The sequence below is a fragment of the Cucurbita pepo genome, chromosome LG12, assembly GCF_002806865.2.
Source record: "Cucurbita pepo subsp. pepo cultivar mu-cu-16 chromosome LG12, ASM280686v2, whole genome shotgun sequence".
NCBI lineage: Eukaryota > Viridiplantae > Streptophyta > Magnoliopsida > Cucurbitales > Cucurbitaceae > Cucurbita > Cucurbita pepo.
The window spans coordinates 5,330,398-5,349,974 of NC_036649.1; the positions used below are offsets into that span (position 1 = coordinate 5,330,398).

Below are 19,577 nucleotides of genomic sequence, written 5' to 3' on the forward strand. Positions count from 1 at the left end.
GCTATGTTTCACAATTTTGATTGATGGAAGGAGCACCCTTTTGAACCCAAAAATAAATTATAAAAAATAAATAAAATAAAATAAAATAAATTTATATAAACACTTTATTGAAAAAAGCTTTTGTTTAATACTTGGGCTTATTCAAAGTTTTTTTTTTTTTTTTTTGAAATTAATTTTATTTAAAAAAATAAAATAAAATAATGCACTACGAATTTTTATAAGCTTCAATTTTGGTAACAAATAAGGCGTTTAGATTTATACATTTCATCTTTGAGTAACATAGATTTGAAAAAAAACGACGTGTCTGTGATAAAAGTGAAATAACTTTTCAAGTTACGATCCCATTAAAACATTACCCAAACATTATCCAAACATAAAATAAAGTGAAATACGGTTCAATTTAAGACATTTAATACATAATTTCAAGATAAAATAAAGTATAAAGTTCTAACACATAACCATACAAATCATAAGCATTTTGTTGTAGACCCCGCGAAATTATTATCAAATACTCAAGCCAATCATTTTGTATGTTCGGGCTTTTATTAAAGAATTTTTTTTAAAGGATTAGTCGTGTGTGTATATACAACATGCATCTTTAGAACCTAAACTTTCATATTTAAAACATTTTTTTTTTTTTTTAGAGATTAATGCAGACAATTTACTTATTCTACTAAACTATTCCAATAATCTGATGACGAATAAGCGAGAGTTCTAGGAGACTTCACCCTAATTAATGAGAATTAGTAGTAAGGTCAGATCGTGTCATAGCAGCTCATGATATTAAATGCGTAATTTCACCCTAGTTGTAATAATTATTCAGAGATATAGTTGCATGACTAGCTTTTCTATGCACATGCACTAACATTGCATTCTCATATGACATACATCAACAATCATTTATCACATAGTATAAATCAAACCTATCAAACCGACTTGTACTAATGCTAAAATATAAACGTTCGACTAAATTAGGTGCTCAAAATTTATTCTAAGAGGCCGCTAAAAATTTCATCATACTAATTTCTGATTCAAATTCATCTTTTTTACATTAAAACAGTCCAAACCTTGCAATTATTTTCTCCAAGCCACCATTAAGCATTTGTTTTTTAGATTGAAACTATCCCTAGAATGATTCCAAACTCGATCGAAGGGTTTTAACCAAATAGAAAAATTTTAAGATGATCGTCACTCATGAAAAGTTACCGAAAAAGGGTTTAATGCGATAGTGTACAATGCTCTAAATTAATTGATATCTAGGATCGAACATAAAATAAAATCATATATCAAATACAAAATAAAATCTTTTTATAAAATCAGAAAAAATGGTTAGGATAGAATTACAAAATGAAATATTCAGTAATCAACCTACTTACCTACTTGTAAGCTCTCGTCGTATCCTTAACCTAGTAGTATTCATGGGCTTTATCATGTCCTCTAAAAAGTGAGCCTTGTTATCTTAGCACCTAGCGTGTCTCAAAATTTCGAGTGGTACTTTAGCTGCTCACAAACTCACCTTGGGTTTGGAGAAGGTGGTTCACTTTTTTCTTTTTTTTTTTATTTATTTGATTTTGAGTAGCTTTCTTTGCTTATGCAGTGTGAAACCGATGTCCCAAGTCAAGACGATATCTCATAAAACTCTCTCTCTCGTGGGGAAGTATGATGTGGGTTAGCATGCTTGTCATCTATAGAAGGTTAGTTGGGAAATCGTACCACAAGGCCATATAGTCATCCAAAGTTAGGGTGAGACCCCATGTGTGTGCCAGCTCAAGAACTACATGCATGATCCATGTCTCCCCATAAACGAATTTGCATTACCTATGTGGTCCAACTAAATTTTTAGATTACACAATCCTAACTGGCCTCGTGCCTAGCTTGACGATACGGGTACGAAGGTAAAACTCAACTATACGGGTATCAAAGTGGAAAGGGTAGTAGAGACTCTGATGGCTCCGTTAAACTAATGACATCATACATACAGCTAATGACTTAGAAAGCTACCTTTGTCATTCCTACTTGATGTAGATGTCTATTAGGTTCTTAAGGGCGTTTAGGTGGTTAAAATCTCATCTCTCATTTTTTGGATGTTCGGGGCTAGCTTCTCGGGAGTAAACTAATCTCTAGATGCACACAGTTCTAAACCTCTGATCACTAACAATCTTGGGATGCAAAGTTTATCGAAAACATATATACCTAAGTCAACATGTAAACCGCTCTAACTATAGTAGTCTAAGCTTAGCTTGGTTTTCTTGTGCATAGGGAGGTTATGATATCGATCATCCAGAACATGATATACATAATATAAACATTCGTGGCAGCTTATTAGGGACACATCCTATCAACCACCTAAAACTGTAAACATAAACTAACACATTCATGTATACAAACAATCAAACAAACAAGCTCAAATCGAACATGAAAAGAACAGTGTACGGCACGATCGTTTATACCGCTAAGGTGGTCGCTAAAGCCAATGGTGTAAGAAATCATATGCCAATAACAATACAACAGGGTATCAACCCCCTTTGAAACTTTCACAAGGTATTATTAAAAAGGCTACAGGATAACAATCCATTATAATATAAAGTATTATACATATACTAACTATATTACAAAATATTCAGCTTTGACATGACATTTATAATGATTGATATAGTAAAATTACTCGCACATGTGTATAATGTTCGATACCAACAAAGGAATCTTAAAAGAAGAAAATATTATTAGAAAACAATATTAGTTTTAAAATTAGAAAAAAAAACTAATATTTATTTTTAAAGGTAATTTTGCTTATTTTATTAGGATATTAATGTAATTTAAAATACTAACGAGTTTGTAACGACTCTAATTTTTTTTTATTAAAATCAAGGTCGTTACTGCATGCCTAACATATCATGGACTTAAATGTTCATAAATCCATTTTGAATCAAAGGTAAGCACAGTAGAAGTGACATAATATCAAATTCAGAGCAATGAAATTGCCCTGTTTATACTAATGGCTATGATTTGAATAAAAAATGCAACTACTCTAACTTCGGCTTCATGGCCTCAATTGTGCGACACTATCATCCGTATAGGGATACTTACCTTTGCCTGAAAAGAAGTAGCACGTGGCTTGAGTAGTTAAAAGTACTGAATAAGCAGCCCGACTACTGGGTTGGGGAAATGCAAATACAAGCATCATATTGGAACTATTACTTTAGTAAAAACATCATGACATGACCTTGGTCCCTACTTCTAGTCTAAGTCGTGTTGGATGTGTGATACTTCTCTCTCCATGGCCCACGTACACAGACATTGACCCCCAAGTGGGCTCATATACGTATTGCTAGACTTGACATTTGACTAGTGTATACTCACGTTGCTAAAATATCACGAAGGGAAGAGAGCGCATAGTAATATGGTGTACATAATACCATAATATAACATTGGTGTATGCGTCCGTACTAATCAAAGCGGGGAAGTATTTTGATGCACATGAACATATAAGATTCATGAGGTCCCTAGAGCTTTAAATTATGATATGTATCTATGATCCATGTTATATCTTCGTTCATTTCATACATAACTTAATAATTTCATGTCATCTCATAATCTCATAATGTAAGGTATACTATGGCATAACACTTTCCATATCATAATTTTACATACCATAACATGTCAATATGATATTCTAGAATATAGTATATCTCATAATTACAACGTAATGTATTTAGTTCTATAACATAACATATTCACATCACAATATTAACAAAATAAAAATGTATTAAACAATCTTAAGGAATGGGACGTGCAGGGACAACAAAGCACGTGTCATTCATATTTCAAAAAATTCATCCACTCACTCGAATGTATTCTCCTTGTTGAGCGTGACCACAAAAACCCTTACACAACAGCAACCGTGACAGCGGTGAAGGAAAATAAGAACATGCCCTCCTCCTTAAAACTTCAACTTCGCCGTCTGTGTTGAGGATTGTTTGGAGGGAGTCACACATTGATTAATTAAGAGGATGAACATGATTTATAAGGAAGGAATACTATCTCCACCAAAAGTAAAGCCACGAGAGTTTATGTTCAAAGTGGACAATAATCATACCATTGTGGAGGTCGTGGTTTCTAACCGTCTAGCGAAAGAATCAGGGGCTTATCAACCGCTAGAAAACTCGAGATTTTTGGCGAGACATTAGTATCACTACATGCGATCCAAGATTTGCCAACAAGGTTCATGAAGGAGATCTTGGATTAATGGCTTCTCTCTCGGGAAATATACGAGGCTAGGAGTCGAATGGAGAAGATATCTAGTGGTTACAATTGAGGGAACGTGAGATTCAAGAATTCCTAATAATTATACTTTTAAAATTATAATAATTTAGTAGCTATCGTACTAAATTTCGTCAAAATTAAGTATCAATTTTTATTACATGAGAACGTAATCTTAATAGTTTATAAACAAATTTGATTCCTAATCGGATGATATAACGACCCTAAATTTCTACTTACCTAGAGTCGCTTCCGTCGTCATCATCTACATTCATATGTGGAATTAAACATTCATCTTTTAAATGACATAAGAAAAACTAAATAAATAACGTTAAAATTAAAAGACCTTGTTTTAACAAGTACAACTACCCCATGATATGTGTCATGGTCTCCAATTTCGATGTTGTCGTTGTCAGTCGGGATGTCTTGCCTTTAGCTCAAAAAGAGTATTTCTTCTTTTGATATCCCTTCATCTCCCTCTATACCTACTAAGGTTCAAATGTGGGCACGAAGAGTTGCACTGCAATCAATTCATCCTCTTGGCCGGCAAAGCTACAACACCATTCGGTAATAATCACTCATGTGCGTCATGGTGTTCCTAGCTTGTTAATCCTCTCTTCCATGGTGTTATCTACACTATATGGCGCCATGAGTCTCAGCGGGGTGATTGTCGGCGTCGTGCTCGTCGTGAGGTAACTCAACAATCTTTTATTCTTCTACCTCGTTTCCCCTCTATATCATGTTATTTTTCCTTGCAGGTGGATTCTATGAGGTGCGGCTGAAGGTCGTTGGCGTATTCTTGGCATCGTGGGAAACGTGTACAATGAGGGTGCTAGAGTTTTGGCGAGTCATAAGAATTCTTGCCCATGTTTCTCAACAACCTCTTCTTTTTTTTTTTTTTTTTTTTTTTTTTTTTTTTTTTTTTTTTTTTTTTTTTTTTTTTNTACCATCAATTTACATATGTAAATTTCATTAAATCTTAGTAATATTTTGCATCATAGAGAATAAATCATTACACATTATAAAATACAAATGCTAAATTGTTACTCTTTAAAGTTTAAGGTCTCATTTTCTAACCCAACTCTTCATTTTCTAACCCAACTCTAAAGTCATTATCGTTCTCATAATGTAATCATTTGTGTGAATAAGCATTTAAACTTCATCTTAAAACGCTTTCATGGACTTACGTGTTTAAAACGAAACAACAAAATACTAAATAAAATAAATAAATAATAAAAATAAATACAACTACTCTATGCATGTGTGATGATCTCGAGTTGCGATGTTGTCGTCAGCTGTACAAAATTGTCTTGCCTTTATCTAAAATAGAAGTAGCACGTGTCTTGAGTATTTTAAGAAATACTCGTAAGTGACCCCACTATTGGGATTAGAAGCAAGCACATACAATCGTGAGTAAGACCTATCATATAAGTCTATATTTCTTATGCAGATATCCTAAGAGGGTAATTGGATGTGTATTTACTATTCTAGACTGGCCCACAAGTGCGAGTATGGATTCACCCGTTGGTTCACACACCTCATGAGCCCCTTTCTTGTCGAACGAGCATTATCTTGTAGTTGTTGATGTCGGACACCCATTTAGGAATTGCGACCGTCGTAGCATTATAATAATATAATGATCATTTTCCTGTCTGTATCGTAAATGGAGAAGGGGTATCCCCCGATGCATGAGCACAGAATGATGCATGAGTTCCCAACATTTTTCCTTTCATTATCGTGTACAACAACCCCCTTAGCGTTTTCCTTTGTATCATATCATTTTATCATAACTTGTCATGCGTATATCGGGGTTGTATCTTGTACCAATTCATCATTTTTTTTTTTGTATGTCAATCATGTCAAACATAAGCCAAATCATATTATGCACACATATCATGTCATATCATATATCATAATGTTCACATATCATATCATGAGTACATCGTCAAACATATTATATCTCAACATATCATATCGTAAATATATCATTTCATCACATATAACATAACAGTCACATATCATTTTATAACCGTTCAAACATACGAGAATATGATAAGTGTGAAGCCACGAGCATGTGTCATCACAAAACATACAATTATAACCGAACCCATAATAAGACCACTTTCGTGATAAATGGTCTAATCAAAATTGAATAGTCTTCAAGTTAATGGGTAAAGAATTGAGATAAAGTTGATTAAATTGCTCATTGAAAAAGAAAAAAAAAAAACAAAAACAAGTAGGGTTGAGTTAAACTAAGAGATGAGAATAATATTTAGAGTTAAAAAGTAGGGTATGATGGGTCAAATGATTGGTTCCATAAATGAGAAGAATTATTAGAAAGAGAGATGCAATGCATCGACAGTCCCCCAAACCCATTATTAATGGTTTGAATATATTTCTTCTTTCACACTTCGATGTTACATTCTTCCTCTCAAAATAATATCATCAAATCATACAACTCTCTCCATCCTTAGTTTTTCCTTTTTTTCCATTTCGTATATATAATTCACTCTCATCTCTTCTTTTATCACTTTATAATAACGTATATCATATTATTCAATTTCAACCAAATATTAACAAATATATATATATTCAATTATAATCGGAAAAAGGAACGAGTACCAGCGAGAATGCTAGGTCTCGAAAGAGGTGGATTGTGAGATCTCACATTGGTTGGTAAGAAGAATGAGCATTCTTTATAAGGGTGTAGAAACCTCTTTCTATCATATGCGTTTTTAAAATCTGGAGGAAAACCGTAAAATTCAAAAAAAGACGATATCTACTAGGGGTGGTGGACTTAGACAGTTACATAATAAGATATTTGACATTCTTCATAATTAGCAAATCTAGCTATTGATACACAAAGAAACCCTAATTTGGTGGCCAATTGTTTGGACATCAAAACATAAGCTAAAAGTTGTAAATAGGAGACTGATTTGGACGGCTTGCTCCAACGTTGTTTGCTAGTTTGTTGCATTGTCTTCAACACTCTAGTATTCTAGTGGCATATTATGTTCATGTTTCATTTTTTTTCGTTTGTAATTTGAATATACTCATTGTTGTTGATTGAGTACTTTACTGACTAAGTTTGACTATAACTTTTATGTCATTAAAACAAGTCGTGTCTAAAATTCCATAACAACAAAGCTATTATTCATTGCATATTGTTTTTAGATTAGAATGAATGTAAAATTGGTATGGAAAAGATGGAGTTGATGTTATGCAAAACACTTAGCTGAGACCCACTCAATAATTAATCCATTTACAATACAAACAAAAGAAATTCCTAATTGTTTGTGGGAAAATTTTTGGTTGGCTGAAAAAAAATTCAAGTAAATATGTATATTTTATCCACACATAGATATATGACAATAACTCTAATGGCAGTGAAAATGATAGTATAACGATCTACTTTGCAACGACCCATGTCTAGGATTCAGATCTGAATTCAAAATTTGGATACAACATGTCTGTTGTGGCATCCCCACAAACCAATATGAATCCTTCTAGTTTTTTTTTTTGTACTCACTCGATGTATCCTACAAAAAATTTTAGGAGGTCACCCAATATAGAATTGCCCTAAGTAAAGCACGCTTAACTATGAAGTTCTTGATAGAGTCACTAAATAGAAAGGTGCACCTTGTTGGTATAGGTAGTGATTTTCAATTTTTTTAAGTCTTTTTTAACTATTCTATCCTCAAAATCCCTCTCATTCAGATGTGGTTTTAATTCATTTATATACCTCTCTTTTACTCAGATGTCACAATTAGTGGATAAATATATTGGGGGATGGGCAACATGCATCACAAAACGGTAATAGAGCCACATATCAAATTTAAGTCGCATGGAAAAGAATTTTAGGTTGCGAGACTCACCGACATTACATGAATAAAGCAAAATGCTTAACAATATTTGGTTGAATAAAACTCGATTAAATAAGCGAGATTCTTCAGCAAAAATATTCTTAAAAGAAGGCTCAAATAGATCATTGTTCTAAGAGAAGGAATGTTAAGAGTGTGATAAATATTGATACAAAACTTGTTATTTGAATGATGCAATTTGTGGTTGAGTTTATCTTAAAGATAGGCAATTTAAAAAATGATGCGTAATATCTAGCTCTTACAAATGTTTTAATAGATAATGCCGATACTACTGGAAACAAACCGACTGCATTGATGTAACAGTCAAAATTACTAAAAGGACGATGATTGAGTGCAGAAAAGGCTTGTGCTATCTATTCTAATTGTTTAGAAAAAAAAAATAGAATGGAATTAGGGGACTTGTTCTTCTGTATTTAGCTAAGAAACATCGTCATATTTGCAGGTGATTGATATCCATGATTGCTGTGTTGATTGACTTGTACTGCCCTTTCAGAATTATTTTTCGACATCGATCTTCTGTATGTCCCCTTTTATCTCAAAATTTACAAAGAAACTTAAGGATTCGACACTCATCAATTGTATGACCACTTCTATTGCAGTGCTTACATGATTTGTCCTTGATGAATTTTGAATATGTTGTCTTCTTATGCATTGCTTGTTGCAATTGAGAAATTCTCAGTAGGTTCAGGAGTTACGTGACGCTGCGTCTCTTCTTGTATAAGTAATGAATAGGCTTGCCTCACATTAAGGAATGGAGTCATCATCAATATGTTAGATCTCACCGTTTTATAAGACTCGTTGAGCCCCATGAGTAGTTGCAGCATCAACTTGTCTTCTTCGCGTTGATCAACATGTATTTGACGTTGATTACAAGTAAACGACGTGCGGTGCGCTTCCAATTCATCCCAAAGTGCTTTGAGCTTGGTGAAATATGCTAACAGTGTCATGGTTCCCTGTGACATCATTGCTATTGACTTTTGTATCTGAAAAATTGCTGAAGCATTCTTTTGTGAGAATTGATCGTGAAGAACAACCCACACTTGATAAGATGTCTTGGCGTGAATAATACCTTTAGCAATATCTATTTCAACGGAATGAGTTAACCAAGATATCATATTGTTGCATTAATTCCAGAAATCAAATTCATTTGATTGGAACAAGTGAATATCGTGGCTGATCAGAGTAATAAATGAAATAAGTATGTGTGGAATGAAGGATGTGTGGAATGCATAACTGATCTACTCCAAGCTAATTTGTCCCATTTAATTTGATTGGAATAAGTGAATATCATCGCTGATTAGAGTAATGAAAAAAATAAGGATGTGTGGAATCAACATCCGACGTTTTGAAGCTAGAATTCGCTGATTCCGCCATAAAGGAAATTTTAATGTTTAAGAATTTAATTGGCTGATTCACCTCAAGGCCTTAAGACTCTGCTAGGGGAAGGTTTCCACGCGCTTATAAAAGGTGTTTTGTTCTCCTCCCCAACCAATGTGGGACATCACAATCCCCCCACCCCCCTCTCCCCCCTTTCGGGATCAGACGTCCTCGCTGGCACTCGTTCCTTTCTCCAATCGAAGTGGGACCCCACCAAATCTACCTCCCTTTGGGGCCAGCGTCCTTATTGACACACTGTCTCATGTCTATCCCCTTCAAAGAACAGCGAGAAGGCTGACATATCGTACTCTAATACCATTTGTAATGACCAGAAATTTTCTATGATGTGAGAATATATATCACATATGGAGGAGAATATAATATATATCCTTAAAGGGAGGGAGGAAGTTGGAGAGGGGAAGAAATGATAGAAAATAGAGGTAATTGTGGAGAATAAAAAAAGTGGGGTGCGTGTATATATATAATATTACACTCGATAGTTATGTATAGACCTCCCATTTATTGGATACACCATACAACACACCATAGTTACATATTTTCGTCACCTCTGATGGGATGCCCTACTCTTAATAGCAGGATTTCATGCTCAAATCATGTAAAGAATGCAAGAGAATGTCGTAACCGATAAATGTCATATTCAAATTTTGAATCTTGATCCAAATCTTTGGTATGAGACATTATGACTGTGTCACAGGAGATGTAGAAGAACGTTAGGGCAATTAAGGATCGAATATGGATTTTAAATCCTAATCTGAATCCTAGATATAGGTTTTACTAGGTTCACGATTTTAATACCTGCCATGTGACCTTATGATCCATTCAGAAGAGTGCTTAGGTTCTACTTTTCTAAAATAAATCAAACAAACGGGGCTCCCAACAAAGGGGTTTAGAGTTTTGTATTGTGTGTAAAAGGAAGTGGACAACCTAATAGGATCCACTATCCTTAAATTTGTCTAGAGAGGTACGAGGAACCACATAGGTAAATAAGTTAGGGCTTAGGCAATAGACTAATCAAGGCCTCAAAACTAGACCCGAGAAAGAAAAAAAAAATCATACATATGGCTTATGATCAAGTGTAAAGTACCTTAGATGTTGCGCTCATGGACACGATTAAGAAACTATAAGTAGGTTACTTACTAAAAATTTTAATTCCCACTCTAATTCTTTATTATTTTTTAGATGTCAACGACGAGAGAAGTATGAAGCAAGTGGCCCTAGAGATAGTCTAGGTTTTAAGTGTCTCTTATGGTTTTTAAGATGATGTATGATTTATTTAATGTATGTGCTTCCATATATACTCGTTCTTCACTATTATGACTATGTATGATTTATATCATGAAAAAGTATTTGTCTTATAAGGAATTTAAGACATTATATACGAAAGTATTATGTACATCCACATGTATATTATATACTTGTAAGATCAAGAATTTACTTCTCCAATATGTACTGTATAGACGTGTACCTATGATATATTACTTTACGTTCTACTTGATTATATGGTTTCGGTGTGTGAGAGTGCACAAGCCCATAGGTAAGCCTAGAGTTTTTGTGAACGATATTCATCTAGTAGATTCACGTACGTATGCATGTGCCATATATAGAGAACTACAATATATTCAAATTCATTGAAAATGAAATTAGAGTCCATATATCATTTCAAATCCCGTTAGATAAAAATATATTTGCATATGTGTGCCTTCTTCATCTCCGTAGTAAGGTAAGTTCGAAGTTAGTTTTGTTTTAGATATGACTAAAATGTTTAAATACACACCCGTAAGATTTACCAAACACAAACCTTGTTGTAAAGTAGATTTACGCCATAATCACTTAAAAGTAAGTCGAGGAAAACTTGAAAGAGCGTGTTTTAAGCAAAACCAAAGCAATTGATGATTGGTTTGCAAGTCCAATCACGCCCAAAGCAATAATAATGGCAAGATGAAAGTACAATAATCACCATTGTTGGTTGGTGTTTCTTAAAGTTAGCACAGATTAAGAATACGTCCCATCAGCGAGCTAACTAAATATCAACTTGTTTCTTAATGAGTTGTTCTCTTTTGTATTGTTCTATAAATTTTGAACTAACAAGTTGGATAAGATGTTATAAGCCAAGAACACATAATATTAAAGGCTAATTTGTGGAAATTACCAAAGTTGGTGCATCATTATCAGCATTATTTGAAGCCCACTTAAGAAACAGATTGTGACAAATCAGCTGCCTTACCCTCCCAGTACACAATATTCAATATGAGATTTAAACATATTTGACACAATGACATGCTTCTAAGAACTTGTTTTTCCTCTAGTACATGAAGATTTGAAGTTTGTTTCTTTTCTTTTCCTCCCGAAGACCATTAACTCGGTCTTTACAAGTTACGCTATCACAACTCGAAAAAAAATGATTCTAAGTAACAATTCAAACATCAAAAGTATAGTGTTTGACAGAGATATCATCCTATACTAGTAATAGTGTTGTTGAAATTAGAAAAAGACATCGTTGAGTGATCAAACGGAACTTTGATTAAGATGAGTTAAAAGAGTTTCTACTTCAACCGAAATAAAATAAGAATGAGAGGATTAAGAAAATGGGCAAACTACTCAATCGACTAAAATTGACTAAGACTGTTGCAAGTAGCTTGAGAATCTCGAATCGTCGTATCCGAGTATGCCCATTATAGCAGTAAAAGGCTGGCAGGACACGACCAATCATCATACAGAAAGAGCCTGAAGAATCTCGGAAGGTCACAATTAATATTCAAAAGCAACAATATATGCAGATCGGTGAAAAATCCAGCCATGAAATCATGATGAAGCCAAAATTTTAAAGTTTATGGGTCTGAGTTTCATGTTGAAGTTTATGATCAAAGTTACGCCACCAGCCAAACATCTGATATTGTTGTTCTGGGGTCGAACAGCCCTATTTGAAGGTTCGTAAACCAGAACGAAATAACATCGAAACAACTACATGAAAGAGATGCATCTAACCCATTCGAAACTGTGACAATTAACAGTTATTGTAATGAAAAGAACCTGGACTCTTTAAATACAGCTAAGATCAGCAGATTGTTACCGTGCTGAAACAGTCGTATCATACGAAATTGAAACAGCTTCCAGAAACTGAAGGTACATACGAGCTATGAAGTATGAGAACAAACGAATGCATACAATGCAAGAATGTAAATGGTGTTCATATAGTTGAGCTGACACAATAATTAGTTCCACAGTTGAATTATTGCATGCATACACTGTGCATAAAAATCTGATCATGTGATATAAAGATTCTACTTTAACCAAAGTATTTGCTCCGCTTCCCAACAAGAATCTCATTTCCTGTAGCTAAGCGGACCAAGAACATCAGTAGAACAGTGTGTAAATATTAAAATGTAATTTATAGTTAGTTCATTACCAGAAGAAAAGATTAGTGCTTCCATCTCTTCCAATGCCCATCTTCCATGTATGGCTCTAGAAATCCAATGAACTGAAATGATGCAAAAAGTACAGCAACACTGTAAATCTCCCAAGGACTCAACTTTCTCCATGGAAAAACTATCACTCCTCAAACAATTCTTTGTTGTTGTAATGTAGGAGAGGGAGTAAGTATAAGTAGCGAGAGGAGAAGAGGAGAGGAGGAGAGGAAATAAGGAGATCAACTCAAAGAGGAGAGGGGTAAAGCAGCTCGACCGATAGGGAGAGGTGTTTAGCAGAAAACAGTGAAACCAAGTAATATGCAACAAATTGAGTTGGTATATATCAATTACTTCCAGATCTATAAATAAGAGAACGGGGCCTCGTATAATAACGATACCTTGTTTCCATCGTTCGACCACCTGGCACCGTACCCTTCTGCTATCCTTATCTCAAAGACTATTCCATGTGGTGCAACCATATGAATATTCAACCAGCAACTATGAGCTATCAAGTGAACAATTGTATTCATGGCAAGCCGATTCTTATCCGAATCTGGCGAAAGAGTTTTACAAAGGATGATCAGTCAAGTACACTGTCAAAAAAATTTAACATCAAATCAACTTTCAATCTTTTCCCTTTCATATATAGAAGAAAGAAACTGCTCACCGTTTCCATGAAAAGTACCCCAATATTTACTACTAGATCGATGATGATGCTTTGCCAATGCCTTAGCTCCATGAGTTAACTTTATGCCTTTGCCCTTGATTGATAAAAAAAAGCGAACCTTCATAACTGGGCGACATAGGAAATTACGAGGATGCAACTAGAGGCAAGGGAACAGCAGGAGAAGCCTGATTCAATGTTTCCTTTTCAAAAAGAAACAAACTTTTTCACCAAATGTTACAATGTAAGGAACTACCTTTAAGGAATATACAAAAAAAATTCCCTCTACCCAACTGAAGAAAATACAAGAATAAGCTCTTGCCCTCATAGCAAATCATAGCAAATCACCAAAGTTAATCTTCATGTCAATTTTAAAGTTTGCGATAAATGCAAACTTAACGCATACAAGAAAAAAGGGTAGGACAATATTTATCGACCACACGAGTCTTTCAGATAGTTTGAAAATGCTAAAAATATTATCGAATCATATCTTATTTAAACTTCGGTTTATATGTAACTCATCATGGAATACAGAAACTAACCTCAGGTTTATATGGAAGAATAAATGAAGATAAAAGAGCTGATCTTGGTGGGGGAAGAACATCAGGAACCGTTCCTGCGGTATGTGTCAAACCAAGAAGACCTTGAAGGCCTTCATAACTCAACTCCTGGACTAGAGAATTAGATCATCAATACAAACTAGATACCATGCAGAAACATGTCTCATGTCAGCCAACGAACCGAAAACTTCAATGTTCACAACATATAATTGAAGGGCTTCTTGAATGCAATTCGTACCATTTGATCACGTGTACTGATACTACTCTAATATTCCTTATCACTTAAAAAGTTCTTATGTTAAACTTGTGCTCTCGAGGTCATAAATCGGTTAAGTTCATATTATAAATCCTACAACTTTGGTGACTGGATTGTAGCATTGATGTATAGCATTGGAATGAAGAATTTAGTTCAAATCAAGATTTAGTCCAAAAACTACGAAATAGTGACTACATGACGAAATTTTTTTAAATATCGGTATTCGATCATGCATTTTAGCAAGAAAGAAAACTCACTGAGATTATTGCAGCTAAAGAAATGTAAGGCTGAAGTGGCACACTTGAAATACATATAGCAAGAACACCGTCAGCTATTTCTTCCTCTTCTTCGTTCAAAAAGTTCAATATTTGCAGACCTGAAAATATGTCCATCATAATCGTTCACTATGCTAATTCACTGTTTTAATTCTTAACAATTTCTCCATCTCAAATAACGGTAGAACTAAACAGACCAGTCAACAATCAGGATTTTGAGAAAAACATGAAATTCATCAAAGGAGCAACTCAAAAAAAGTTGTTTCTTTAATGAATTTCTTCATCCAGTTAACCTGTTATATCTGACTCAATAAGAATAACTACCAAACATGTCCTAAGCAACACTTTTTCTGTTTCTACAAAAACTCGGTGACTGTTCGGTATCTAATCAGCTTCTGTTTTTAAGTTCGGGAAACAATAAATACTAAAAGTATCCTAAATTTGCATTTGGCATGCTTTTTTTCACCAAATATTTCCAGAAACAGTAATCTAGGTAAGTCAATATTTTAATACTTCATTTTTTAATATTTTCTTCGTTTTCGAGTTCAATATTTTTAAATTGTGGCGAACAGCATAAAATTTTCTCTCTAATCTCCACCTCCCCTCAAAAATAGAATTCATTTCATTACTTAAAGAAAAATAGATCATAGAAAACAAATGTTCCGTTTTCTACCTTTTCAAAATTCAATCACAAACACAGTTCTCGTCTTTTAAATTTAGTTTTTTTTTTTTAAAAAAAAAAAAACTACTTTCAAACTCTGCTATCAAATGTATATTCAGATTGAAGAAATACAATCTGTTTATAGATCAGGAACCAAACGGAGATTCATATATCATTTTAAATCTTATCAAAATTTCAAGAAGTTTGTATTAGATAACAAAGTAGTACAGTTTCCGATATGGAAAATGTTGTATAAATATTCAAATAGTCAAGAAAAAGCTGTATAGATTTACAAGAATTACCTTCGTCAATGCTTTCAACTCCAGGCAGGATGCTTTGAAGATTTTCAGACTCCAACATATCATAAATTGACACATACCGGCGAACATCCTTCAATACTCAATAGTTTAACAAGTTACAAAGAATAATGCTAAAGGGAAACAAAATAGAAAGCAAGAACACAAGTTACCGAGATTTCAAATACAAGACACTTATTGAAGATAATCAGCATTCCTGGTTCAAGTCTGCAGCCAAAAAGGAAAAGGGAAAATCAAAACTAGAAATTGGCAATATTAAAAAGAATAAATAGTCTAGGATAATTAATGGTACGGTACCATACTAACTTTGTCATATTTAAGGGGAGAGTTGAAATCAAAATTGTATGATAACATGTGATTAAAAATAAATACCTATCATATTTGGCCAAAGCGTACTTTCCTTCGATTGATTTTTGGCCATCTACAAACAAATTTAGAAGACAATCCATGTCGAAGTAATGAATCAACAAACTAAGAAACTTGGATATACCTATTGCTCTAGACTAATAACATTGGCTTTCAATTCACAATACCTTTTAGCTGCATAAAGAAATGTTCATCGACATGAAGTTCAAGGATAAGAGTTTTAAATATCTGCTGAAATAAAAGGTCTTTTAATGAAGGATAAAGTCGATCTTATCGGTTACTAACAAAAAGGAAATTCCATGTCTCATTTACCTCTACCATTTCAGACCCCTTATCCATAATCAGCTTCAGCCATTCTTCCTCTTTCTGCTTTAAAGAACTTTCTCCATTCGTCATCAACATTCTCTTATACATTGGACAGAAGGAGCCATAACAGATGGAATCCCACAAAGCTGATGATAAACACTTGTATAAAGGATATGGAGGAACTCCTTCATTAAAAAGAACCATACAATTTTATAGTGGTGCGATCGAGCTAAATCAAAAAGTCATCATAACGAGTTATTGACAATATGAACAGGCCATGAAATATGTTCTTTTAAGTAAGCGTCTCCATTCTCCTCCATCAATCCCATCCCCACCTGAATAGGGAAAGTAGGAGGGAGCTCAATTCGTTCGTAGAACCGTAGGATTTTCTTTCGCACGAATCATTAAAGAACAAACATTATCAACGTCCTCAACTTTTAGAACTGGTTCGGAGTGGATTAAAAAACATATTTGGTCCCTGTACTTCCATCGAAACAATGATCTGCTCCATAAACTTTTGTATCATCCCCTATAGTTTAATTACAATTAAACCCTTATTTGAGAAAATCCATCTAGGTGAAATACCGACCTTCAATACGTAGCAATTAAAACACGCGTAGTCCTTGATCGATTTCTTCATCTACATATGGAAAACAATCCTTTTGCACCTTAGTGGGATTTTCTAGAACAAGAACTAATCGTTATTAATCTTAAACCAAAACGACCAATACGTTATTACAAAATTTAAACTACATGGGATAAATGAAGACGAGTTACTAACTTAAAACTCTTGTTGGGGGTGGTTCATAAGCATAATGCAACAAGTGAGCCCGACATAGAGTTATAAAAAGCTTCTCAACGATTTTCCTTCGCTAATTTCTTCATAAAACCACACAAATCTTGCAATAGCAGTTGAAGGGAAAACATAAATGAAGGCTACACAAGCGTACATTACGCATTTCAAGTTTGAATTAAGCAAAAGAATCGACGGTGCTTCCAGAAAAGATCATACTAATCCACATTCTTCATAGCAAAACAAACAGAGAATATACTGAAAATAAACAGCGAGTTGTGTATTTTTACCCGCTGTGGAGTCTGGTAACGAATTGGAAGTGGACGGATCATGTTTAAGGAGACCAGAGCAGAAGGCAGTGGAGAGACCCAAATCAAAGTCTAGGGTTTGGTTAATGGAAGATTGCAAAACGAACTTGAGCAACTCCTGCACGCAGTCCTCGACCTTGATCATAATCAGAAAGAGTATTGGACAAGATGCGTAGGGCTCCAATGTTTTCACCTTCGAAATCTGACGAATGAAATAATAAATACACAAAATCTAGATTAACATGATCACAATTATCTTTATACTTAACAAGCTTACCATGTTTGCTCCCAAGTTTGTTGATATGAAGGAGTAGAAATATCAACTTACTTTAGGTCTACGAGAGGAAATCCAAGGTTTCTCGGTGCCTCAATTCTTTTCACGTACGCCATTGCCGTATGAGACTATCCAAGCTTCTTGAGAAGGTTGTAAAGAAATTCCTCTCGATCTGATTGGTGATCACGAAGGGCAATTAGGTAAGCACGGTCAGGCTCAAAATCAAGACATGCCATTATGTCCAAAATGCAACTGCAAACACGAGAGTGCGTGTTTGATAGGCACGGGAGCATGCCACAGTCATGTTATGGATGTTATGGATGTGGCAAACTAAGGCCACCCGATTGTACATTACCCACACGACCAACAAAAATAATTAGGAATTTGTTCTCTATTGTCGGCATCAAATAGATTTGAATCATTAGAATTTACGTTGGGATAAAAATGATGATTCTAAACAAATCTACAAACCGTGCAACTCGATTATCTTTGAGTTGTAATTATTTTATGGCTCATATTTAAAGCACCTTATTCGAGTATGATTTAACTTGACTAAATATAAACCGTTGATTTGAAATTATAGCTCCATTTTCCTCCACCTCATTTATGATTTCTGTCACCGTCCCATTTTAGAGCTTGTTCGGGATTATGATGGGGCAGACTCAACGAGATAAAAGTTCAGTAAAAAAATATAGCGTTTAAAAACAAAGGAGTTAAAAAAGAGAGTTTAAAACATAAAGCAAGTATATATGTTCAATATCAAAAATAAAGTTTATGCTTAAATACAAAAGAAACCGACAAAAAGTTCATAAAAATCATATTCTCGTAAAAAAAAGTTTATTATAGCATTTTGATCATTTTTCATCTAAATCTTCCTATTATACCCTAAACATATTTTTAATACTTTTAAAATAATTTGTAGTCGTTCATATTATTATAAATGAGTCTAATATAAATTTTTTCATCCTCTCGAATGAACCGATCATAAAATTTTAATAGGGGTATTTTGGTCTTTTTTCCACCCAAATCTGGCTTTCATTACCTTGAAACCTTGTATAGTCATTCATATCCTTAAAAATAGACATAAGTTCATTTAGGTCATGAAATAACTTACGAACATAGTAGGGGCATTTTGGTCATTTTATCCATGTCCTTGGTTTAAGCCCTAAACATGCTCGTATGTCTATTAAACTTCAAATAAGTTCTTGTTAATGTGATATTAGACCATCCATTAAAATTTCATAAGCAATTGACAACTCTCCGAAAGTAGATTTATATGAAGTCTTTTTGTAGTTTATTTTGTACTCATACTCACCATTTTCTCACTAGTTGTTCGATTTATTCTAATTAGTAAGCATGAAATAGTTCATTGTAGTTCAGCACGAAAAGAAAATCAATTTGCATAAATTGAGCTTAATGGTACATTTTATTGAGTTATTTGGTAAATTTTCAAAATATTTATGTTGAACGATGATGTTGTAGTAAATCGGGAAACAATAATATTGTTGGGGATGACATGTCTTACAAATTGCAGGGGGAAAGAGAGTAATCTACCAAAAAAAAAAAATTTGATGCATAAGTTAGTCAAAATAATGGATTCTCTTTGGGAGACGGAGTCCATTAATAAGGAGCTAACGACCCAAAGGACATTGCAAAAATTGAAAAACGAACCTGGGGAGCTGCAAGCCATTACCCAACCCAACAAACAAGGTAAGAAGAATGCTAGGTACCACTCAAGAATAAGGGACCAAAGTCTTTAAAATCAGAAACTCATGTAACTCCTAAAACCTCCCACGGTACATCATGTTCATGTTGGGTTTTATGTCCTAAAACTCATAGTTTGTAAACAAA

General features: G+C 34.0%; 1 protein-coding gene across 8 annotated transcripts; it reads right to left on the reverse strand.

Moving 5' to 3' along the window:
* Positions 1–12,036: 12,036 nt before the first annotated feature.
* Positions 12,037–17,952, reverse strand: LOC111807196. 8 transcript variants are annotated; one of them, XM_023692801.1, is made up of 13 exons: positions 17,730–17,947; positions 17,435–17,654; positions 16,358–16,536; positions 16,213–16,276; positions 16,052–16,100; positions 15,832–15,886; positions 15,665–15,752; positions 14,684–14,802; positions 14,153–14,278; positions 13,614–13,707; positions 13,345–13,499; positions 12,946–13,017; positions 12,037–12,263 (listed from the first exon to the last, which is right to left on the reverse strand). In XM_023692801.1, the coding sequence occupies exons 1-12, from the start codon at positions 17,730–17,732 to the stop codon at positions 12,958–12,960; spliced, it is 1,212 nt and encodes a 403-aa protein (XP_023548569.1). In that variant the 5' UTR covers positions 17,733–17,947; the 3' UTR covers positions 12,037–12,263; positions 12,946–12,957. The 8 variants fall into 8 exon arrangements, with proteins under 8 accessions (XP_023548569.1, XP_023548568.1, XP_023548572.1 ...); XM_023692800.1 differs by lacking the exon at positions 12,037–12,263 and adding an exon at positions 12,560–12,875; XM_023692804.1 differs by lacking the exon at positions 12,037–12,263 and having other exon boundaries at positions 12,560–13,017; positions 17,781–17,946.
* Positions 17,953–19,577: the final 1,625 nt, after the last annotated feature.